A 25,828-nucleotide genomic window follows, 5' to 3' on the forward strand; every position below is an offset into this window, starting at 1 on the left:
TTGTGGAATAATTAGAAATCAACAGGCAGTTTCAAATGCACACTGCCTGGCCAGTAGGAAGCACTGTTGCCATGAGTATTATTAAATCTGGACTGCAGAAAGAGATATGGGAGTGTCTTACAGGAGAGTGGTGAGATACACAAGAATAATAATAATGTCAGCAATAATATAGCACTTATTTTGACTTAGTTTGGTACAGAACTGTACTCTGTCCATAAAAAGAGTCAAACTCTGTAAAATATTTAAAGAGATTTATTCTGAGTTAATATGAGGACCAGTGACCCACGACACAGCCCCAGGGGGTCCTGAGATCTTGTGCTCAAGGTTGTTGGGCTACAGCTTGATTTTGTATGTTTTAGGAAGATAAAAGATATCAATCAATAAATGTAAGATATACATTAGCTCCATCCGGAAAGGAGGGACAACACGAAGTGGGGAGTGTGGGGGTACCTTCCATAGGGTGGATTCAAAGATTTCTTTTTTCTTTCCTTTTCTTTTCTTTCCTTTCCTTTTCTTTTCTTTTCTTTTCTTTCCTTTCCTTTTCTTTTCTTTTTCTCTTCTTTCCTTTTCTTTTCTTTTTTTTTTTTGAAGATTTCTAACTGGCAATTAGTTGAAAGAGTTATTACCTAAAGACCTGGAATCAATTGAAGGGAATGTCTGGATTAAGATAAGAGGTTTTGGAGACCAATGTTCTTATTATGCAGATGAAACCTCGGGGTAGCAGGCTTCAGAGAGAAATGATTGTAAATGTTTCTTATCAGACTTCAAAAGGTGCCAAACTTTCTTAGTTAATTATCTCCTGGATCAAGGAAAAGACCTCAAAAGTGAAGGGGATTCTTTACAGGATGTGGATTTTCCCCACAAGAGACAGCTTTACAGGGCCATTTCAAAATATGTCAAATAAATACATTTTAGGGTAAAATACTTCAGTTTATTTCAGGACCTATTATCTGTCACGTGAGACTATACTAGAGTCAGGTTAGAATTTGGTGTCTTATTGCTATAAAGAGTTTGTTTTGGGCTGGGTGCCCTGGCTCACGCCTGTAATCCCAGCACTTCGGGAGGCTGAGGCGGGCGGATCACGAGGTCGAGTTCAAGACCAGCCTGGCCAACATGGCGAAACCCCCTCTCTACTAAGAATACAAACATTGGCCGGGCGCGGTGGCTCAAGCCTGTAATCCCAGCACTTTGGGAGGCCGAGACGGGCGGATCACGAGGTCAGGAGATCGAGACCATCCTGACTAACACAGTGAAACCCCGTCTCTACTAAAAATACAAAAAAAACTAGCCGGGCGAGGTGGCGGGCGCCTGTAGTCCCAGCTACTCGGGAGGCTGAGGCGGGAGAATGGCGCAAACCCGGGAGGCGGAGCTTGCAGTGAGCTGAGATCCGGCCACTGCACTCCAGTCCGGGCGACAGAGCGAGACTTCGCCTCAAAAAAAAAAAAAAAAAAAAAAAAAAAAAAAAAAAAAAGAATACAAACATTAGCCTGGCGTGTTGGCGGGCGTCTGTAATCCCAGCTACTCAGGAGGTTGTGGCAGGAGAATTGCTTGAACCCGGGAGGCGGAGGTTCCAGTGAGCCAAGATCGCGCCACTGTACTCCAGCCTGGGTGACAGAGGAAGACTCCGTCTCGCGGGGGTGGGGGGGGGGGGGGGTTGGGAAGTTGGAATCAGTCTCTAGATCTCTGTTTTTATGTTAATGCTGGTTCGTAGTGCCTGAATTCCAAGAGCAGAATGAGGCAAGTCCGATCCCCTGAACTAGATTGCCAGGTTTTCTTTGGAAAGTTTTGGCGGAGAGGAGTGGTCCATTCAGTTGGTTGGGGGACTTAGAATTTTATCTTTGGTTTACAGAACTGTCGAATGAATTGACTCAGTTAATCCACTGAATTTATAAATTACAAACTTTTACCATTCTCAATTGATAAATTGAGGCAACAATTTAGCTTGAGCAAGTCCATACAGAGTGGAGCCAGGAACGCAATGAGACCCCATACCCCATGGTCTTAGGTCACAGTCATTAAGTGGGAGACAGGGGCTATAAATTCATTAGAATGTTAAGTTAGGAATTAAGTAAATTAGGTAAGGAGTTAGGAATTAAGTTAAGTTACGAATTAATTGTTAAATATGGAGGAATTTATCATGTAGTTGGGGTACTAAACATAAGAGAAAATAATAAAAAACCGGGCGCAGTGGCTCACGCCTGCATTCCCAGCACTTTGGGAGGCCGAGGCGGGCGGACAGCTTGAGCTCAGGAGTTCGAGAACAGCCTGCACAACACAGCAAGAACCCTGTTTCAAAAACAAAAGCAAAAAAAAAAAAAAAAAAAATTAAAATTGAAAAGCAAACAAACCAGGCGCAGAGCGGTTGTGGAGAAGGGAAGCGAAGGGTGGGAGTTTGGTTTCGGGGGAACCATAGAGAAGGGCCAGCCTCCCGGCTTCCTAGAGAGGCTGTAGGGACGGACGGCCGGCTAGCTAGTGCTTCCATCTTGGCCACCTTGCGAGCGCTCGGGTTGAGTTTCCCGTGCTTCCCTGACTCGGCTACCTGTTCTGGAGGTCGGGCGTTGGGCCCTTGCAGAGATCGCCGAGGGGCGCGCGCGGCCGCCCGAGCCTGGGCCCAGTCCCCAGTCCTCAGAGACGCACTCGACCTTCTTGCTCCGAAGAGCTGGCCTGATGTCCTCGGGTCGCGGTATTCATGGGAAGGATGGGAGCCGTGACTATAGGGTCTTCCGCTTCCCGGGGTGGAGTGTTCAGATCCCGGTTAGGTCTTCGGTCAGCATCACCTGCTGGGACGTTGAGCGTCTTACCCTTGTCACCCGGGGCTAGGTCACCACTTGCATTTTGTCCTGCAGCCTGTGGTTTGTTTAGGGGTCTCCGTTATATCCTACTTTCTCTCCAGAGACTTGTTTTGGGGTTTTGCCACGATCACTAGAAGCATTCAGTCAATACAAACTACTTAGTAATGTATTCATAGTGGGGCCAAGAAGTTTTCTTTTTTTTTTTAAACAGCCACGCATCCACTGCAGTTATTGATTCTTGCTTTACAGATATTCTTTCTAGAGTCTCCAGTGTCACCGAGCAGATCTATAGGAGAATATGCAGAGGGAGCATTTGCAGCATCCCATGAATCAGTGGAGAGGGTGAATGAGAACAGCTAGTGTGCCAAGAATATCTGCAGTGCTAGTGGCAGGAGACAGAGGGCAAGAGGCGGCAAGTCTAGGAGACAAAACAGGATCAGTCTCATTGTGGTTCTCTCTTAGCTCAGCAGGTTCTTACTTTTCCAAACCTAGAGGGCAGTGCATGAAGCCAGGAGTCATCAGCCATGCTCCAGACAGTGTGGTTCCAGGTGAGCAGAGATTTCTTTCAGCTTTCTGTACTCAGAACAGATATGGAAGGCCCAGTAGCCTGACTTGGCCAGTCCCATGCTTAGTTTTACATCCTTCGATAGACTATGTAAAAACAGTATGCGAGGGCAGTTGATGAACGAGAGTAGGTGAATTTTGGAGGGTTAGGTGGGTTGGAAAAGAAGGAATGAATTATCCTAGAAAATGGGAATCTGCATTCATGAGAACTGAAAGTGTGGCCTGGAGATGAGCAGCTTTTGCACCACAGAGGGCGCTTGTGAGGCAAAATGTCAGGCCTCCTCCCCAGATTTCCTGAATCAGAATCTACATTTTTACAAGATCTGGAAAATTAAAGGGCAGATTGAAATTTGAGGAGTGCTAGTCTGCGTAACAGTACACAAAGGAAAACCATTTCTGAGGTTAAATAGACACTTCCAAGGGAGTAGTTTACCCTTCAGACTACTCATTTAAGGTACAGTGAAGCCAGAACTGGAAGCATTTGGAAAATGTAGATGGATGAGGGAGGTGTATTTTTGGAGGAATGATGAGTTTGGAGCTGAAGCCAGTGCCTTTAGCTCAATGCAAAGACATCAGGCTAACCTCTGTGAGAGTCTATATCCTTTCTTGGCTACAAATTCATGTAGCATTGGGAGCACTTGTCCCTCCAGTTTTCTTGATGGTAGATGATGGTTTTACTGGATTTTTCCCCAGTGTCCTAGATCATGTAATGAGAAAACTGAGTTTATCATGTAATGGATGTATCTTGTAATGAGAAAGCTCCATCCCAAGGACTTACAATGTGTGTGTCCTTCTTTTGGTGGATATTGGACCATCCACTTCTGTTGGAGCACTTCAGAGAAAATCCATTCCTACAAGTTGGGAAGTGTTCTGTGGGGATATGCTGTGCTCTCCTGGTGCTTTGCCTGAAGTGCAGTAATCACTTAGGATTAGATTCCACAAAGAGGACCCAAATGACAGTGGATTAAACAAGGTCAAGGCTTCTCTCTCATACAAAAATGTCAAGAGTCAATCCAGGGCTAGTGTGGCAGCTCCTCTATTATCCTGCTCTCAGACTCTGTCTTTCTGTTCTACCATCCTAGTAGTGTCTCACCTGCCCTAGGCCACTTTATTGTCCAAGGTGGCTGCTTGATCGCTAACCATCATGTGTGCATTCCAGCTAGAAGAGGAGCTACCAAAAAAAAAAAAAAAAAAGGTGAACCTCTCTCTTTTAGGAACCTTCCCATAAGTCCCCAACAATATTTATACTTGCATTTCATTGGCCCCACTGGGTTGCCAGGGCTGAGTGCAACCTCAAGTAAAATTAGGATTCCAATACTAAGAAAGAAAGGGGTTACACACACACATCTGTCAGTCTTTGCTACAATCTCTAAGAGGAACATTTGTCATTTAGAATCTTCTAGGAAGTTCCCCCAATCGCATCTGTGGTTGTAGTAAGTGCTGAGATTTATATGATATCATGTGCCAGGTGATATCTTAGTGCCTTACAGATAATAACTTATGCCATCCTTGTAAGAGTCGTATCAGATAATTACTATTATTATCCCGGTTTTACAAATGGGGACAACCGAGGCACAGAAAGTTTAACTGTCTCATCCAAGGTTAACAGCTAATGAGTATTAGAGATACTATTTGAACCTAGGGAGTCCAGCTTAGAGCAGGGTTTTTCAACCTTGGCATCATTTACATTTGGGACAGATAATTCTTTGTTTGGGGGATGTCCTGTTCATTATAGGATGTTCAGAAATAGCCCTGGCCCACTATCTACTAGATGCCAGTAGCACTACCATTACCACCACACTGCAGTTTTGACAACTAAAAATGTCTCCAGACATTGCCACATATTCCCTGGGGGACAAAATTGCCCCCCATGTTAAGAGCCACAGCTTTAACATCTGTGCCATTTGCCACTATGTTGTGCTGCCCCTGTAACCCACTTCCTAAAGAAGGGAGTCAATAGCCCCACTTAATGGAGAAAGAGTAAGTGCAAGTAAAGGACAGAAGAAGAATGATCACAGATAGAGAAGATCTGGAGAAGCTGAGTGTTTCCGAAAACAAGGAACCAAAGAATGTGCTGATAATTAGAGTGATGTTTCAGAGGTATGGAGAGGTAGAGCATAATGTGAAGAAAAGGGGAGATCCATATTCCCAGCTGTTGACTCTGAAGGAAGTAAGACAAGAGTATTAACAGATGTATTTATTCTGCACTGTCCAGGAAGGTACCCCCTAGCTACATGTGCCTATTTAAATTAAAATCAATTAAAGTTCCTCAGTCATGCCAGCCACATTTGAACTTTCTGGCTAAGGGGTAATCTGATTACTGTATAGTTACTGTTTTCATCTTGTAGCTAATAAGCAATCTATGAGGAGACATTTAAGATCGTGCAAATATTCTGCTTCTCATGAAAATTTCCTCCTAGATATAGCATCCATGATGATTTTTGACCAAACCAATCTTTACGATGATGATTGCAAATCTTCTAGTACTTCTTCTTTTTTTTTTTTTTTTTTTTTTTTTTTTTTTTTTTTTTGTTGAGACGGAGTCTTGCTCTGTCTGTCGCCCAGGCTGGAGTGCAGTGGTGCAATCTTGGCTCACTGCAAGCTCCACCCCCTGAGTTCACGCCTTTCTCCTGCCTCAGCCTCCCGAGTAGTTGGGACTACGGGCACCCACCACCACGCCTGGCTAATTTTTTGTGTATTTTTAGTAGAGACGGAGTTTCACTGTGTTAGCCAGGAGGGTCTCGATCTCCTGACCTTGCGATCTGCCCGCCTTGGCCTCCCAAAGTGCTGGAATTACAAGCGTGAGCCACGCGACCAGTCCAAATCTTCTAGTACTTCTATGTTATATTTCTTCACTCAGAAGAGACTTCAGTACAAAGAGAAGCTTGTTGACATGAACTGAGAAAGACTACAGTGTGAGTCAGAGAGAGATGTTATAGTGGGACTAATTCATATAAAAGTGGTCAGTTCATTTTGAACTTTTTGCTTATACAACCTTGTAATAAATATTCAAAGAGGACTCCTTTTAGTCTATTTCAAAGTGCTTAATATTGCTGATTCCCATCATCTGAAAATGGACATAATAATTCTTATTTCACAGATGTGCTATAATGATTGAGCAAATTGATTTAAAAGTAGCTGACACAAAGCTCTAAACAACCTGTGATGGTTTCCTTCTTCCCTGAGAAGCTGGAGGTGGTTTTAGTGGGAAGCAGAAAGAGAGAGACACGTAGTGAAGAGGACAGCATTGGCAGGTCAGACAGAGCTTAGGTGATCAGTGGGCAGATCTCTGCAGAAGGATGGGAGATTGCCATCCTGTCCTGGAGTGAAGTGTGTTAGGAGACAAGTAACATTGCACATCACCTTCAAGGGAGAACTATTAATAGCTTCTGATAAGGCAAGATGATCGAAAGGGGAGAACTATCCAGGATGAAAGGAGCTTTATCCCCATGAAATCACTCCTCTGTCTGTAGCAGAAAATCTAGAGGAGGAAGACCAGAAAGAAGCTGAGTGGAGGGCCCTGATAGGTGCTTCAGGATGGATGGAGGCACTGTGAAAGACGATTACCTGAAAGTCGATTTAGAAAGCATGCCAGACAGTTAGAATGGCAATCATTAAAAAGTCAGGAAACAACAGGTGTTGGAGAGGATGTGGAGAAATAGGAACACTTTTACACTGTTGGTGGGATTGTAAACTAGTTCAACCATTATGGAAAACAGTATGGCAATTCCTCAAGGATCTAGAACTAGATGTACCATATGACCCAGCCATCCCACTACTGGGTATATACCCAAAGGATTATAAATCATGCTGCTATAAAGACACATGCACACGTATGTTTATTGCGGCACTATTCACAATAGCAAAGACTTGGAATCAACCCAAATGTCCATCTGTGACAGACTGGATTAAGAAAATGTGGCACATATACACCATGGAATACTATGCAGCCATAAAAAAGGATGAGTTTGCGTCCTTTGTAGGGACATGGATGCAGCTGGAAACCATCATTCTTAGCAAACTATCACAAGAACAGAAAACCAAACACCGCATGTTCTCACTTATAGGTGGGAACTGAACAATGAGATCACTTGGACTCGGGAAGGGGAACATCACACACCGGGGCCTATCATGGGGTGGGGGAGGGATTGCATTGGGAGTTATACCTGATATAAATGACGAATTGATGGGTGCTGACGAGTTGATGGGTGCAGCACACCAACATGGCACAAGTATACATACGTAACAAACCTGCACGTTATGCACATGTACCCTAGAACTTAAAGTATAATAAAAAAAATAAAAAATAAAATAAAAGTTCCTAAGAAAAAAAAAAACAAAACAAAACAAAAAAGAAAAAAAAGAAAGCATGCCAGAAAAATATATCTGGCCTGTGGAACCAGACATAGGTTGACATGATCACCAGGCAGAAAACAGCAGGTGCTGGGCTCTGTGCTTAGGATGGTAATATGAGGGCCCCAGAAGTATGCACATGGAAAGTTGGAATGCTGGCCTGGGGCTGCCCCTGCTGGGGTCCCGTGTGGCTCTCCTTGCCAGTACAAACCTTCCATGGGGCTCAGTGCCATGAATTCCAGTAAATGAATCCCTTTCCTGGAATTCAGGCCTCTCCCTCTGTTCTTGTGCAGGGCTTGAGCAGGAACCTGTTGCTTCAGGAGCCAGTGACCTTTGAGGATGTGGCTGTGTACTTCACCCAGAATGAATGGGCCAGCCTGCACCCTACACAGAGGGCCCTGTACAGGGAGGTGATGCTGGAGAATTATGCAAATGTGACTTCCTTGTGTAAGTCCTTCCTCTCTGAAACTCAGCTTCTGCCCTTGGGGGCTCTTAAGTTCCTCCTTAGCAGATCTAAGATCTCTTAATACCATCAGAATTGATGCCCTGTGGGCTGAGCTCTCTAATCCCCAGTGCCAGGAGTAGCTAGATGGAGAAAGAGCTGGGTTCACTTTGATGTTTAACAGGACTTTTCTCTTCCCTGTTTCCTAATGGAGACCCAACTGCAGGGGGCTTTCCTCTGGGTACAGAGAGAACTGAGAAGGTTCCTGGTGCACTGCCTTCATTCCTTCCATCTTCCAGTTCCCTGGAGGTGATCTTGGCCCTGTTGCCTATGTGTGAGTCCCCTAGGGCCCTTGTGTATACACCCCCCAGTGACTGTAGGAGCTTTCTGTCCTCTTAGAGGCCAGAGTAAGCTTCAAGCCCTTCATTAGATTCTGCAGATTCACTTCTACCTGACTTCACTTAATCTCCTGGGCCATTCTCTTCTATTTTCACCTGGCAAAGCAGAGAGTAGTCTGAGGGAGGTCAGTGGTGATTCTCCTCAGCGTCCTGTTTTTCTTTCTCCTCTAGCAGCATTTCCATTCCCCAAACCAGATCTGATATTCCAGCTGGAGCAAGGAGAAGCAGCATGGGGCCCAGATCCCTGGACACTTGCTGGGGGAGAGGCCCTGAAAGGCATGTGCACAGGTGAGCAGGAAAGCCTACCATCCTCCGTTCCAGCTTTGCCTCCTCCTTTCTTTTAACAATTTAGCATGAAAAAGGGTTTTTCCTTGTCATATGATGGTTGTGGGGATTAAAATAGTCACTCTTATTCAAAGAAGTGTTGCTTACCAGAACTTCATCTCCAGACTAGAAAAGACCACTCCCACCATTTTATTTCTGCCATTTTTCTTTGTAAAGCTAAAGGATTTCAGGCTGGGTGTGGTGGCTTACACCTATATCCCAGCACTTTGGGAGGCTAAGGTGGGAGGGTGCTTGAGGCCAAGAGTTCAAGACCAGCCTGAGCAACATAGCAATACCCTGTCACTACAATAAATAAATTAATTAGCTGGGCATGGTGGCATGTGCCTGTAGTGCCAGCTACTCAGGAGGTTGGGGCTGGAGGATCCCTTGAGCCAGGAGTTTGAGGTTGCAGTGAGCTAGGATCACACCATTCCACTCCAGCCTGGGTGACAGTGTGAGACCCTATCTCTTAAAAAAAAAAAAAAAAAGATTTCAAACAGGCTTCTGTTGGTTGGTCAGCTCAGGAATATAAACACAATATAGTAAGAACTTGGTTTTTTTTTTTTTTTTTTTGAGATAGAGTCTTGCTCTATTGCCCGGGCTGGAGTGCAGTGGCACGATCATGACTCACCACAACTTTCGCCTCCTGGATTCAAGTGTTTCTCCTGCCTCAGTCTCCTGAGTAGCTGGGACTACATGCGCGCACCACCATGCCTGGCTAATGTTTTAGAAGAGATGGGGTTTCACTGATTAGGCCAGGCTGGTGTTGAACTCCTGACCTCATGATCCACGCCACCCCTGCCCCGGCCTCCCAAAGTGCTGGGATTACAGTGTGAGGCACCACGCCTGGCCAAGAACTTGGTTTTTAAAAAATTTATTTATTTGTTTGTTGGTTTATTTTTTGAGATAGAGTTTCACTCTCGTTGCCCAGGCTGGAGTGCAATGGCGTGATCTTCACTCACCACTACTTCCGCCTCCCAGGTTCAAGCAATTCTCTTGCCTCAGCCTTCCAGGTAGCTGGAATTATAGGCATGCGTCACTACACCCAGCTAATTTTGTGTTTTTAGTAAAGACGCGGTGTCTCCATGTTGGTCAGGCTGGTCTCGAACTCCCGACCTCAGGTGATCCGCCTGCCTTGGCCTCCCAAAGTGCTGGGATTACAGGTGTGAGCCACCGCACTTGGCCTATTTATTTATTTTTTGAGACAGAGTTGCTCTGAAAGCTGAAGTGCAGTGCACTATTTTGGCTCACTGCAACCTCTGCCTCGCAGGTTCAAGCAATTCTCCTGCCTCAGCCTCCCAAGTGGCTGGGATTACAGGCACCTGCCACCACGCCCGGGTAATTTTTCTAATTTTAATAGAGACAGGGTTTCACCATATTGCCCAGGTTGGTCTTGAACTCCTGACCTTAGTGATTCTCCCACCTCAGCCTCCCCAAGTGCTGGGATTACAGGTGTGAGCCACCACACCCGGCTAGAACTTGTTTTTATAAGAACATTTTGTGTGTGTGTATAAAACTATATATGTAAATGGAATTTTTCTAAATTCCTAAACACTGAATTTTACATTAGCTTTTGAAAGAAAGCTTGTTTATGTATTGGGAATGAATGGTTTTCTTTTTTGAAAGACATGGAATTGAGATAAATGTAAAGACCAATCAGAGATTTGGTATATAGCCTTCCTCATTCTGTGGGCTCTGTTATCATATTCTGTCAATCTTTTATGCTATTCAGAGCCTCTGTAAGGCAAATGCTCCTTTCTAATCCCCCCACTTTGCCTTAATCAATGCCTTAAATTGACTTCAGCGTTTCAGATCATCTAGAGGCTTTCCCAGTATCCTGCCTGCAGTTGTTAGTGTTGCCCTTTGCCACAGGTGCACATTGTCTATTTAGCCTGCCAGATGAATCACATGAGCACCTGAAGTGTGCCTAGTGTAACAAAGAACTGAGTTTTTAATTTTATTCCATTTTAATTAATTTACACTTAAATAGCCACATGTGGCTAGTGGCCACCTTTTGGGAAAGTGCAGCCTTAAACAATGAAAAGAGCAGCCTCAATCTGTCTTTTGTAGTTTATAGATTAGTAAATTTCAAATTCTGGTATGTATCAGAATTACTTGCAGAGCTTGTTAAAACACAGATTGCCAGATGCCACCTCCAAAGATTCGAATTCAGTAGACTGGTGTAGGGCTGAGAATTTGCATTTCTTTTTCTTTTTTTTCAAGATAGGGTCTTGTTATTTTGCCTAGGCTGGTCTCAAATTCCTGGGCTCAAGTAATTCTTTCACCTCTGCCTCCTAATTAGGTGGGACTACTGGCACACACCACCAAACCCAGCCCCATTAATTTGCATATCTAACAAGTTCCCAGATGATAGTGGTCCAGGGACCACCATTTGAGACCACTGTTCTTGAAAATCTAGAACCATATTCTTTAACTCTGGGTTGCAACTCATCAATGAGTTGTTACCAGCTTTTAAAACTTAGACTACACTGTATTAGGTGTAAATAAAGACTAAAGTAGTATAAAGTCTATTGTGAATGCATCTTTTTTTTTTTTTTTGGAGACACAGTCTCATTCTTTCCCCCAGGCTGGAGTGTAGTGGCATGATGTTGGCTCACTACAATCTCTGCCTCCCGGGCTCAAGCGATTCTCATGCTTCAGCCTCATGAGTAGCTGGGATTACAGGTGCCCGACACCATACCCGGCTACTTTTTTGCATTTTTAGTAGAGACGGGTTTTACCATGTTGGCTGGGCTGATCTCGAACTCCTGACCTCAGGTGATCCACCTGCCTTGGCCTCCCAAAGTGCTGGGATTACAGGCATGAGCCACTGCGCCCGGCGTGAGTACATCACTCTTAATAAGGACGTTGTTTTGTTTCGGTTTCAGCTGTGTGTGTGTGTAAGCATGTCTGTATTGTTTTAGGATCCAAAATGTTGAGTCATGGTCAACAAGGCTTGAAAAACACTAAGATGAAAGTTTCATTTGTCAGATCTTTGGTGCTTGACAAGGCAAAAAAGATTTCTATGTTGTGGTGCTACCAGTGAAAGCATGATCCCCATGCCCCCGATCCAATTGCCATCTCCATTATGAGTAGGTTCTTGGCTGAACCTGTCTTTTTTCCTTTCAAAGGTCAGTCTCCCAAAGGACAGCACTTGGGTTTTTAAATTGTGGTCTTCTCATGAACCCTTTGTAAACAGCAGTGTTACAAACTGCTTTCTGTCCAGCCATGCTTGTGATAGAGAACTAGAGAACATTTATTTAAAAATTACAGAATATTTTAAAGTATTTTGACAGGTTTTATTGGACTTTGAGATCCACTGTTGTAGACAGTACCTCCCAGCCCTCTGGATACTATGTGGTACTACAGCTGCCTACCCATCTTTCTCTTCTCTGGTTTAGAGATTGCTTTTCTCACTTTTGGCTTCCTCTATTTTTCTTTATTGCTTCCCCTTCCTGCAACTTCACCCCATTCCCATTTTTCTTTAACCATTTGCCTCAAATCAATAGCTTCTGCCATCCACACTGTTTTTGTTTTTTGTCATCCTTATGGGATTGCTTACCTTCATAACCTCCAGTTTGTTTACTTTCCCTTTGAGGTACCATCAGGTGGCTATGTCTGTCTCAAAAAATTCATGTGTCTAGTGGGCGTGGTGGCTCACACCTGTAATCCCAGCACTTTGGGAGGCTGAGGTGGGTGGATCACCTGAGGTCAGGAATTCAAGACCAGCCTGACCAACATGGAGAAATGCTGTCTCTACGAAAAATACAAAAAATTAGCCGGGCATGCTAACGCATGCCTATAATCCCAGCTACTTGGGAGGCTGAGGTAGGATAATCGCTTGAAACTGGGAGGCAGAGGTTGTGGTGAGCCAAGATCATGCCATTGCACTCCAGCCTGGGTAACAAGAGTGAAACTCCATCTCAAAAAAAAAAAAAAATTCATGTGTCTAGGGCAGGCTGATACTGATTAATCCCTTTCCCTTCTGGCATAAATAAGGGACTCTTGTGTTTTCTTTTTATCATGCTAGGTGGTAAGACCAAGACTAAGAATGAGGAACAAACTGCACAGCTAAACATTTCTAAAGAATCAGAGTCCCACAGACTGATAGTGGAGGGACTGCTGATGGACATTCCCCAGCACCCTGACTTCAAGGACAGGTTAGAGAAGTCACAACATGATACAAGGAAGAAAACAAAGATAGGGGATTGCACAGATTTGACAGTCCAGGATCATAAATCTTCCACCATTGAAAGGGAGGAGATAGCCAGGAAATTGGAAGAAAGTAGTGTCAGCACACATCTCATTACAAAGCAAGACTTTGCCAAAGAACAGGTGTTTTATAAATGTGGTTAGTGTGGCAGTTACTACAACCCACATTCACACTTTCACCAGCATCAGAGAATTCACACTAATGAGAGGCCCTACACATGCAAAGAATGTGGGAAAACCTTCAGATATAACTCAAAACTGTCATGGCATCAGAAAATCCACACTGGAGAGAAACCATACTCATGTGAGGAATGTGGACAAGCGTTTGGTCAAAATTCTCACCTTTTTCAGCATCAGAAGCTCCATGGTGGACAGAGGCCCTATGAATGTACTGACTGTGGGAAAACCTTCAGCTATAATTCAAAACTGATTCAGCATCAGAGAATCCATACTGGGGAGAAGCCCTTTAAATGTAAGGAATGTGGGAAAGTCTTCAGGTGTAGCTATGACTGCATCATCCATGAACGAATTCACACTGGGGAGAAGCCCTATGAATGTAAGGAGTGTGGGAAGAGTTTGAGTTCTAATCCAATTCTGATTCAGCATCAGACAATCCACACTGGGGAGAAACCTTATGAATGTAAAGAGTGTGGCAAGGCCTTCCACCGCAGTTCGATATTTCTTCAGCACAAGAGGTTCCACACTGGGGAACAACTCTACAAATGTAATGAATGTTGGAAAACTTTCAGTTGTAGCTCCCACTTCGTAGTGCATCAGAGAATCCACACTGGGGAGAAACCCTATGAATGCCAGGAATGTGGGAAGACATTCAGTCAGAAGATCACTCTGGTTCAGCATCAGCGAGTTCACACTGGGGAGAAACCTTATGAGTGTAAGGAGTGCGGGAAAGCCTTCAGATGGAATGCAAGTTTCATTCAGCATCAGAAGTGGCATACTAGAAAGAAACTCACCAATGGAACAGGGCTATCTGCAGTTAAGCCCTACTGCCCCTCCGCTGTCCTCTTTCCTCTGCCTCCCCAACATATCTGCTCTATCCCAGCCCCACCAGGGCCTCCCTTATCTTCTTCACATGCAGTGGTACTTCCTCCCTTTTTGCCTTTCTTCCTGCTGCTTCCCTCATCTGAAAAGGCCAGTCCTTCACCTGTCCAAATAGTACATTTCTTTCAGGATCTCACTTCTTCTGGGAAGTCATCCCCTCATAGCCCGAATCCTTTGTCTCACTCCCTGTAAGCCCCCTTATGTTCTCAACATCAATTGCACCTCAAGTTAGGGATTCCACTGGTCTCCTGATTGTGTCTACTGATATTCCTCTGGCCTTGTGTTGTATAAGTGGTTACTGTTTTCCTAACTTCATTTTAAGTTCTCACACTTAAGGACCATGTTTGATTAGTTTATTTTATCCCCCAGGTAGGAAATGGCAGCACTTAATTCCTTATCATGTCCACATTTGGGCTGTATTATCAGTCTGCATCTTTCTTCTGGGGCTACTGGAGTTGGAAAAATTTGCAGAACATTTTGGGGTTTAGGGCATATGGCATTATGATTATGATGAGATGGGGTATTATAATTAGAGACTAGGAGAAATGCAAAGTCTATGGGAGAAGATAATCAGATAAAGTTTCCAATGATTGCTTTCAGGAGTTCTTTTGTTTGTTTGTTTGTTTGTTTTTTGAGCCAGAGTTTCACTCTTGTCACCCAGGCTGGAGTGCAATGGTGCGATCTTGGCTCACTGCAAACTCTGCCTCCAGGGTTCAAGTGATTCTCATGCCTCAGCCTCCTGAGTAGCTGGGACCACAGGCATGCACCACCACGCCCAGCTAATTTTGTATTTTTAGTAGAGACAGGGTTTCACCATGTTGGCCAGGCTGGTCTCAAAATCCTGACTTCAGGTGATCCACCCACCTCAGTCTCCCAAAGTGCTGGGATTACAGGCATGAGCCACTGCATCCAGCCTGCTTTCAGGATTTAAGGAGGGCCATTTGGTGGACCAGTGGCAAGGCTCACTGAAAGAATTTAAAACTTGGAATTTTTTATTACCTTGGTAGCATAAAAAATTATGAGGGTCCTGTTTATGCAAGAAGAAAATGAAGTGATGAGTTGGCATTGATAGCAATAATGTAAAATTATGTCTTTGAGCTTTATTGGAAGGGGACGTGGTTTTTCAGTTTGGGTTCCTTCTTTATTTTCTTTTTACATTTTCCTTTTTTTTTAGAGACAGGGTCTTGCTCTGTCACCCAGGCTGGAGTGCAGTGGTGTGATCATGGATGACTGCAGTGTTGACTTTGGGGCTCAAGCAATCGTTCCACCTCAGCTTCCCAAGAAGCTGGGAGGTAGTGCAGCCTCCCAGCTTCTCAGAGGGCTGATATGGGAGGATTGCTTGAGCCCTGGGGGCATACACCACCACACCCAGCTTATTTTTGTATTTTTTGTAGAGACAGGGTTTTGCCATGTTGCCCAGGCTGGTCTCAAACTCCTGGACACAAGTGATCCTCCCACTTCAGCCTCCCAAAGTGCTGGGATTACAGGCATGAGCCACCAGTTCCAGCCTCTATTCTTTTTCATATCTGTTGGATTTCAGTACCCACTCATATATGTAGGTACGAAAAGTGACTTGGACTTGTACCCTTTAGAGTAGATGCCTGAGTATAGTAATCTCTAAAGCTATACATGGACTGAACTTGTTGGCATCACACTGGTGAGCACCAGAGGCAAAGAGAAGAGAAACCTGACCAGGACTTGCTGTAGTTCCTCAGAAGTGAGTCCATTTCTGATGAGTTTCTATGCAGGCCCTTGGATATGTTCTCACACCTACTCCAGATTTCCCTATGATTAAATCTGAATTTTATTGGTGGCAGTTTTAAGTTAATTTTATAAAGAACTGTTTTAGTGACACCAAGAAATTTTTTCTATGGTTTAAGTTTTAAGTTTCAGTGTGTTTTGTTTTGTTTTGTTTTTTGGTTGGGTTTTAGACTTACTTGGGACCAGTTACCCCTTTTTTCTTGCCTGTTTCCCCCATTGGAATGGGAATGTCTATCTTATGCCCATTTCACCATTGTATTTTGGAAGTAGATAACTTGTTTTGACTTCACAGGTTTATAGCTGGAGAGAGATTGCTATGGTTTGAATATCCCCAGCAAAATTCATGTTGAAACTTAATCCCCATTTTAATAGTACTGGGTGGGGGGTCTTTAAGAGTGATTAGAATTAGATAAGTTCATCAGGGTGGAGCCTCTGCGATGGGACTGGTGGCTTTATGAGGAGAGGAAGAGCAATGTGAACTGGGACACATGCTTGCTCTGTCTTGCCTTTTGATGCTTCCTGCCATGTCATGATGCAGCAAGTAAGCCCTCACCAGATGCCTGCACCTTTATATTGGACTTCTCAGCCTTCAGAACTGTGAACTAAATAAACCTCTATTCTGTATAAATTACCCAGTATATGGTATTCAGTTAGAGTCACACAAAACGTAAGAAGACAGAATATTGGTAGTCGTAAGTAGGTTTGCTGCTCTGACATTTACATAAAAATGTAGAAGTGGCTTTGGAACTGAGTAATGGGTAGAGGCTTGAAAAATTTGGAAGATCAGGTCAGACAAAGCCTATATTATCTAATGGAGCATTAAGGGTGATTTTGGCCAAGGCTTAGAAGAGAAGACTAGGGAAAGTCTGAAACTTCTTAGAGATTACAGTTGATCCTTGAACAACTTGGGTTTCAACTGTGTGGGTTCACTTACGGACTTTCTTCTGCCTCTGCCACCCCTGAGATGGTAAGACCAGTCCCCCTCCCCTCCCCTTCTCAGCCTGCTTAACATGAAATGACAAGGATAAAGACCTTTATGATGATCCGTATAATATAGTTAATTATATTTACTAAATATAATTTCTCTTATGACTTTCTTAATATTTTCTCTAGCTTTATTATAAGAATATAGTATCTAACATGCATAACATAAAAAATATGTGTTAACAACTATATTTCAGTAAGGCTTCTGGTCAACAGTAGACTATTAGTAGTTACATTTTTGGGGAGTTAAAAGTTATACATGGCATGGAAGTTGGTGCCCATAACCCCTGAGTTGTTCCAGGGTCAGCTGTACTCAGGTGATCATGACAAGAATGTTGATATAAATATGGACAGTAAAGGCCATTCTGATAAGGTCTCAGATGGAATTGAATAAAATGGTATTGGAAACTGGAGCAAAGGCCATCCTTGTTATAGAGTAGCAAAGAACTTGGCTGAGCTGTGTCTATGTCAGGCTTTATGGAAGGCAGAATTTAAGAGTGATGAAATAGAATATCTGATGGAAGAAATGTCTAAGCAGCAAAAGCATATAGGCTATTGCATGGCTAGTTTGAACTGCTTACAGTAAAATAAGAGGGAAGAGATGATTTAAACACAACTTATATTTGAAAGGGAAGTAGAGTGGAAAGATTTGGAAAACTCACAGCCTAGAAGACTGCCACCCACACCCCCAAACTATAGAGCTACCAATGTGCAATGCCAGCCTGGGAGAGCTGTGGTCATGAGACTCCAACCTCAGAGAGTTGAAATGTGGACCCAGCCCAGCAAAGACATAGGGGTGGGGCTGCCTGAGGCTTTGGAGGCCCAAACTTCTGAGTGTGTCCAGAAGATTGCACATGGACTGAAAGAGCATTCTGAAGTTTTAAGATTTAATGTTTTTTGTTTTGTTTTGGTTTGTTTTTTTTGGGGTTTTAGACTTACTTGGGACCAGTTACCCCTTTTTTCTTGACTCTCTCCCCCATTGGAATGGGAATATCTATCTTATGCCCATTTCACCATTGTATTTTGGAAGTAGGTAACTTGTTTTGACTTCACAGGTTTACAGCTGGAGAGAAGTCACTTCAGGAGGAATCATCCCTTGAGTTATGCCCATATCTGATTCAGATGACACTCTGGACTGTTTGAGTTGATAGCTAAGTGATTTAAGACTTTTGGGGGCCAGTAGGATGGAATGAATATATTTTATTTGTGGGAAGGTCATGAGTTTGGGGTAGTTGGCAGGGGCAGAATGCTAGGGTTTAAATGTCCCCACCAAAACGCATGTTGAAACTTAATCCCCGCCTAACACGGTGGCTCACGCCTATATTCCCAACACTTTGGGAGGTCAGGAGTTTGAGACCAGCCTGGCCAATGTGGTGAAACTCCATCTTTACTAAAAATACAAAAATTAGCCAGGTGTGATAGCAGGTGCCTGTAATCCCAGCTACTCAGGAGGCTGATGCAGGAGAATTGCTTAAACCCAGGAGGCAGGGGTTACAGTGAGCTGAGATCATGCCACTGCACTCCAACCTGGGTGACAGAGTAAGACTGTGTCTCAAAAAAAAAAAAAACAAAGAAAGAAAGAAAGAAACTTAATCCCCATTGTACCAGTATTAAGAGATGATTAGAACTAGACTCAGTCATCAGCTTGGGGCCCCCATGATGGTACTGATGGCTTTATAAGAAGAGGAAGGGAGACCTGAGCTGACATGCATGCTCTTGCCCTCTTGCTTTCTGTCATGTTATGACACAGTAAGAAGGCCAGATATGGCTCCTTCACAGTTCCCAGCTCTGGGAACCCTGAGCTAAATAAACTTCTTTTCTTTATAAATTACCCAATCTGTGATACTCTGTTACAGCAACAGAAAACAGACTGACACTGATCTTACCAGACATTATGATCTCACTGGTTTGGCCTACTGCCTAGAGACTAACCCGTCTCAGAATCACTGCTTCAGGACAGTATAACGACATGCATAGGTTTATTTATTGATTTATTATTTTTTGAGACAAAGTTTCACTCTTGTTGCCCAGGCTGGAGTGCAATGACGTGATCTCAGCTCGCCACAACCTTCGCCTCCCAGGTTCAAGCAATTCTCCTGCCTCAGCCTCCCGAGTAGCTGGGACTGCAGGCATACGCCACCAGGCCCAGCTAATTTTGTATTTTTAGTAGAGATAGGGTTTTTCCATGTTGGTCAGGGTGGACTCAAACTCCTGACTTCAGGTGAACTGCCTGCCTCAGCCTCCCAAAGTGCTGGGATTACAGGCATGAGCAACTGCACCCTGCCACAAAGGTTTTTTTTCAAAAAATGAAGTGGGAATACGATACTAAGAAAATCGCTTTTATTTTGTGTTAATGTAAAAAAAAACAAACTATGAAAAATATTTCAGAGATGTTTAACCTGAGCCAATGTGAGTGACCATGGCCTGCAGAAAACACAAACCCAGGAAACCTTGAGTAAGTAGTCCTGAGGCAGTCAGAATGTAATTCTGTTTTATACATTTCAGGGAAGCAGAAGTTACACAAAAAACCATCAATCAATACATGCAGGTTATACCTTGGTTTGGTCCCAAAAGGCAAGATATCTTGAAGCAGGGGAGTACAGGTCATAGGTGGGTTCAGAGATTCTTCTTTTTTTTGAGACAGAGTCTCACTTTGTTGCCCAGGCTGGAGCAGTGGCGCAATTGAATTGAGATGGGGTTTCACCACGTTGGCTGGGCTGGTCTCGAACTCCCAACCTCAAGTGATCCACCCACTCCAGCCTCCCAAAGTGCTGGGATTACAGGCATGTGCTAAGATTACACGTGTCAGCCACCGTTCAGGGCCAGAGATTCTTTAATTTGTAATTGTTTAGAAAAACAAAGTGTGGTCTAAGAACTTTGAGTTACCAGAAAGGAATGTTTAAGGAAATTTGTAGCCAGGTGTGGTGGCTCACACCTGTAATCCCAATACTTTGGGAGGCCAAGGTAGGAGTGTTACTTGAAATCAGGAGTTCAAGACCAGCCTGGGCAACATAGCAAAACCGTGTTTCTACTAAAAATAATTTTTAAAAATTTAATTTAAAAAAGATAAGTCTGCTAAGCATCATGTGCTATGCTAGAGTTGAGTTGTGAGACCAAGCCACTCTCTCTCTATATATATATAGATAGATAAGTAGATATAGATATATAGGCTGGGTGCAGCGGCTCACGCCTGTAATCCCAGCACTTTGGGAGGCCAAGGCGGGTGGATCACCTGAGTTCAGCAGTTTGAGACCAGCCTGGCCAATATGGTAAAACCCCATCTCTACTAAAAATGCAAAAATTAGGTGGGCATGGTGGTGGGTGCCTGTAATCCCAGCTACTTGGGAGGCTGAGGCAGGAGAATCGCTTGAACCCACGAGGTGGAGGTTGCAGTGAGCCAAAATCATGTCACTGCACTCCAACCTGGGCGACATATCTGAAAAAAAAATCTATATCTTTTATATCTATATATCTATATAGATATAGATATGCAGATATACTCTGTGTGTGTGTGTGTGTGTGTACGTATATATATTTGACTGGCCTGCTGACATGACTCCAGGCTTCTTAAGGAGTTTGAGTAAAGAGAAAAATGTTAACACCATAAAATTATGTATGCAAGAGAGGGCATAGAGAGATTTTGGTTTTGGTTTTGATCAGGTTTATTGAGATATGCTTTACATAAAGTAAATTCACCCTTTTTAAGGTATGCAGTTTGATGACTTTTGATAAATGAATGCAAATGTATAAGCAAGAGTTAGAAAATTTCCACCACCCCAAAAAGTTACCTTGGCATAGGGAGAAATTAAATGGTTGGTGAGATGTTGGGGAATTTATTTTCATTCCTTGATAAGGTTTGTACAATACATAGAGTTTAGGAGAAGAAAAATCAAAAACCAACTTTGATTTCCCAGCTATCGTCAGATCTTGCAGAATATGCAAAGAACCCAGAATTACTGCTAAGTAAAGCAGTCAAAATGGACACAGACATACATACAAAATTTTAGTTCTATTTACTTCTCCAAAGCACCATTAAACAGAAAGGGCCTTAGGGGTTCTGGGAGGATGATAGCAAGGAAGAGGGAATGAGAGACTTCTCAACTAGCCAGGCTTCAGAAAAAAGGAGCTTCTAAGTATGATTTGGAAGATAGGAAATTGTAAGAGGAGAAGAAAGCAAGGAGTGTAGGGAAAAATAAATGGATCTGCCCTAGTTTTCATAGCCAAGAGATTTATGGATTTGATTGGTGAAGTTTATTTTCTCATTTATTTTTTTCTTTATTCATTGAACAGCTATTTAGAGGGGTTCCCCCCCACCACTGCATTGTTACACAAACGTTATTACACAGCTTCTACAGTACTTATAGTAGGTGCTGAAAATAGATGAATAATGTGTCATTCTTTTTAATTCAGGTATTAATGATGCCCAGTTTTCTGGTATTTAATAGATACTCAGGTGTTTTCTGATAGGGGCCATGAGTTTCATAGTGGGAATAGATGTGTAAAAATAAACTCATTATCACTTAGATTCCAGCATAATGTTCTTCCAAGGAGTTTCTATTTCTTCTTTTTTTTTTTTTTTTTTGAGATGGAATTTCACTCTGTTACCCAGGCTGGAGTGCAATGGCGCAATCTTGGCTCACTGCAACCTCTGCCTCACGGGTTCAAGCTATTCTCCTGCCTCAGTCTCCTGAGTAGCTGGGATTACAGGCATGAGTCACCACGTCTGGCTAATTTTTGTATTTTTACTAGAGACGGGGGTTTCACTACATTTGCCAGGCTGGTCTTGAACTCCTGACCTCAGGTGATCCGTCTGCCTCGGCCTCCCAAAGGGCTGGGATTACAGGCATGAGCCATTGCACCTGGCCTTCTATTTCTTCGGAAACTGAAATGGTTATATCTAAACATACTGACTTTTCCCCCTGTGATACTGTAATACAGTAAGAAAGATATATTTGTCTTTTTCCCCAGTTTCTGGCATAAAGCTGCTAAAAATCCTTGTAATTTCCTAGTGATAAGAGCATCTTTTTTTTATATATAATATGCAGTCTTAGTTCTTGGCACGTGAGCTTCTGAGACCCTTACAACTTCCAGAGTAATGTGTCTTTTGTGTGCTAATGAGACGACTGGTAGCTGAGGTCCCTGAGATAGCTTAGGGATGGGGTCTGATGGCAGAAAGGTCAAGGACTAATTAGAGGGCTGAAACATTCAACCCCAACCTCCATCCTCTGGGAAGGGGAGAGGGGCTGAAGGCTAAGCTAATTATCAATGGCTAATAATGTAATCAGTCATCCCTATGTAATGAAACTTCCATATGAACCCTAAACAAGGGAGTTCAGAGAGCTTCCAGGTTTGTGAACACATGCAGGTGCTTGGAGGGTGGCGCATGGAAGGTCCATGCCCCTCCCTCCATACCTTGCCCTTTGCGTCTCTTCCATTTGGCTGTTCCTGAGTTGTCTCCTTTATAATAAATCAGTAAGAGGAAGTAAAGTGCCTTCCTGATTTCTGTGAGCCATTCTAGCACATTATCAAATGTGAGAAGAGGGTTATGGGAACAGAATTACAGTGGCCCTGTGATTGGCATCTGAAGTGAGGACAGTCTTGTGGGACTGAGCCTTTAACCTGTATGGTTTGATGCTAACTCTGGGTAGTTAGTGCCAGAGCTGAATTGTTAGACACCTAGCTGGTGTCCAGAGAGCTGAAGAATTGGTTGTTGGTGTGGGAAGAAATCCAACTATTTATGTGAGAATTTGAGCAAAAACAGCTCATACTCCCCTCTACTTGTTAGTTCAAGATTTGCATAAGGAATGTCCGCTTTCTTCGGGAAAGACAGATGGATGTCTGTTAACTAAGTTGTGTCGTTTTCAGACTTTGGCCTTTAACAGTGACAGCTAAGTGTGTTATTTAGGATTCTGTTTAAAAATAGCAGAAACCTACTTGAATTAACTTAAATACACTTAATTTATTATGAGGATTTCTGCATGTACCCTGGCACCTAAAGGCAAGAATGCAACTAGAAGTTCTGGAGCGTGGAAAATCCAAGCAATCAGGAACAACAGGCAGCGCACTCAGGTTCAGTCTCAGCTCTTTCCTCACTTCTGATCCCTCTTTTGCTCTTTGCTTTCCTGCTTTCTCTGATCCTAGGCATAGGGCAGAAATTGCCAGAGGTCCCGAGTGTATAACTCCATTCCAGAAGCCAGTCCAAACTGAGTTAGACTCTCAGACTTAATTCCTAATTCTTGGGAGAGACAATAGGATTTGCTCAGTTTGGGTTAGATGTTCACTTCTGGTTTACTCCTATGGCCCAGGGGAGCTAGGTCATGTAATGTAAATGAGGCTTCCAGGGCCCCATCCTGTGGGAGGGGGTGGTTAACCGGGCTGATCAGACACCCAAAAGGTGCCTGCTGCTAATTAGATCACAACCTTTTCCCTCATTTCTATTGCTGTATGTCTCCTGACAACTAAGATAACTGAGAAGCTTCAGGGTTGTTGTTTTTTTTTCTCTTCTGCTTGGAAGCTTTCATAAATTTATCTTTGACAGTTCATTCTGCCTTGGTGTTGGTTATACTCCATTAACGTTTTTTGGCTCTCAGTGATCTCTCAGACTGCATTCACATCTTCCTCTGATGATGGTTTGTGACTGGTCAGTGGGTGGAATAGCTGGTGGGGTTAGGGAAATGGGGATATAGTCTCCTCTGATTTCCTTGGGGCTCTGTCTTTGGGGTAAACAGCCACATAGTTGAGTGAGTTGGGTCTTAGTTGACCCAACTGGCCATAGTTGAGTGAGTTGGATCTTTCTGTTTGGGACCAATAGTTGAGTGAGTTGGGTCTTTCTGTTTGGGATATATGTGTGCAACCAACTTAACAGTAGCAAGGCTGGCTCTCTGGCTATAGCTCTCCATTCGATTCAGTTATGGTTATAGTTGTCCCTTGTCTGTCTGTTCTTTCTTTCTTTCTTTCTCTTTCTTTCTTTCTTTCTTTCTTTCTTTCTTTCTTTCTTTCTTTCTTTCTTTCTTTCTTTCTTTCTTCCTTCCTTCCTTCCTTCCTTCCTTCCTTCCTTCCTTCCTTCCTTCCTTCCTTCCTTCCTTCCTTCCTTCCTTCCTTCCTTTCTTTCTTTCTTTCTTCCTTCCTTTCTTTCTTTCTTCTTTCTTTTCTTTTCTTTTCTTTCTCTTTCTTTCTTCTTTCTCTCTTTCTTTCCTTTCTCTTTCTTTCTTTCCTTTCTCCTTCCTTCCTTCCTTCCTTCCTTCCTTCCTTCCTTCCTTCCTTCCTTCCTTCCTTCCTTCCTTCTTCCTTCTCTCTCTCTCTCTTTCTTTCTTTCTCTCCTTCCTCCTTCCTTCCTTCCTTCCTTCCTTCTTTCTTTCTTTTCTTTTCTTTTCTTTCTTTTCTTTCTTTCCTTCTTTTTTTTTTTGAAACGGAGTCTTACTTTATTGCCCAGGCTGGAGTGCAGTGGCACGATCTCGGCTCACTGCAAGCTCTGCCTCCCGGGTTCACACCATTCTCCTGCCTCAGCCTCCCGAGTAGCTGGGACTACAGGCACCCGCCACCACGCCTGGCTAATTTTTTGTAGTTTTAGTAGAGACGGGGTTTCACCGTATTAGCCAGGATAGTCTTGATCTCCTGACCTCATGATCTGCCCGCCTCGGCCTCCCAAAGTACTGGGATTACAAGCGTGAGCCACCGTGCCCGGCTTCTTTCTTTCTTTCTTTTTTCTTTTTTTTTTTTTTTTTTTTTTTGTATTTTCGTATCCACTCCAATATGGAAGCTGTCTTGGTGGTAACAAAAACTGTGTGACTGCATGATTTCTCCTTTAATTCGGTCACTACTGCCATTCCTCCTAATAGGTCTCTGGAATATCCTATTCTACCAGAATAGGTCTCCGGTAGGGTATTCCCTGGCTCTCCTTGAATGCCCCTGCCCCTAGCTGTCATCTTCCCAAGCTGAAATTTCTTAGAACCACTTTCAGACACATCTCATTCCATAAACTTCCTATTCTCTATATCTTTTTTTTTTTTTTCCCGAGAGGGAGCCTTGCTGCCCACTGGCTGGAGTGCAGTGGCATGATCTCAGCTCACTGCAACCTCCACCTCCCAGGTTCAAGCGATTCTCCTTCCTCAGCCTACCGAGTAGCTGGGATTACAGGCATGTGCCACCATGCCCAACTAATTTTTGTATTTTTAGTAGAGACAGGGTTTTGCCAATTTGGCCAGGCTGATCTCGAACTCCTGACCTCGTGATACCCCCACCTCAGCCTCCCAAAGTGTTAGAATTACAGGCGTGAGCTACCGCGCCCAGCCTGTTCTCTATGTCTTAACAGCAATTAACAAGCTGTAGGGGAAGAACTCTGCCTCTTACAGTTCAGTCCAAATTATAATAAGCTTGGCCAATACACCTCTGCACTTGAGAGTATGTAATTGGGCTACTTATCTAGTTTGTAGGCTTCCCCTCGGGGGAGGTTAACACTCAGTATCTCAAAGCTTGCTGTGTTAACAAGGCCTTTAGAAGGAATAGCGATAGAGAACAGACTGGAGATAGTTAGATTCATCTTTACCAGTCCAGTCCCCCTGGACAAGGTCCTAGGAATGGCGAAGGCTTATGAAGAGATACAAACAGCTATTAATATTTCCCTATATGATGCCATGCCCTGGAGGTCAAATCCTCCTCTCCTCCTTTTTCTTTTCTTTTTTTTTTTCTTTATAGGATCTCACTTTGTACCCCAGGCTGGAGTGGCGTGGGGAAATCTTGGCTCACTGCAGCCACCTCAACCTCCTGGGCTCAAGCGATCCTCCTGTCTCAGTCCCCCAAGTAGCTGGGACTACAGGCACGCGCCACCACGCTTGGCTATTTTTTTTTTTTTTTTTTTTTTTTTTTTTTGAGACGGAGTCGCTCTCTGTCTCCCAGGCTGGAGTGCAAGCTCTGCTTCCCGGGTTCACGCCATTCTCCTG

The 25,828-nt window shown here is 43.6% G+C and overlaps 1 protein-coding gene across 1 annotated transcript; it reads left to right on the forward strand.

Annotated features, from left to right (window-relative positions):
• Positions 1 to 2,436: 2,436 nt before the first annotated feature.
• On the forward strand, positions 2,437 to 14,850 carry ZNF619 (zinc finger protein 619). The gene is given in 5 exon segments (XM_030935189.1): positions 2,437 to 2,683; positions 3,263 to 3,340; positions 8,003 to 8,156; positions 8,721 to 8,837; positions 12,904 to 14,850. Coding segments are annotated over 4 exon segments (1,728 nt in total). The 5' UTR covers positions 2,437 to 2,683; positions 3,263 to 3,316; the 3' UTR covers positions 14,337 to 14,850.
• The last annotated feature ends 10,978 nt before the right edge of the window (positions 14,851 to 25,828 follow it).

Source organism: Rhinopithecus roxellana, chromosome 1 (genome assembly GCF_007565055.1).
Source record: "Rhinopithecus roxellana isolate Shanxi Qingling chromosome 1, ASM756505v1, whole genome shotgun sequence".
Taxonomy (NCBI): domain Eukaryota; kingdom Metazoa; phylum Chordata; class Mammalia; order Primates; family Cercopithecidae; genus Rhinopithecus; species Rhinopithecus roxellana.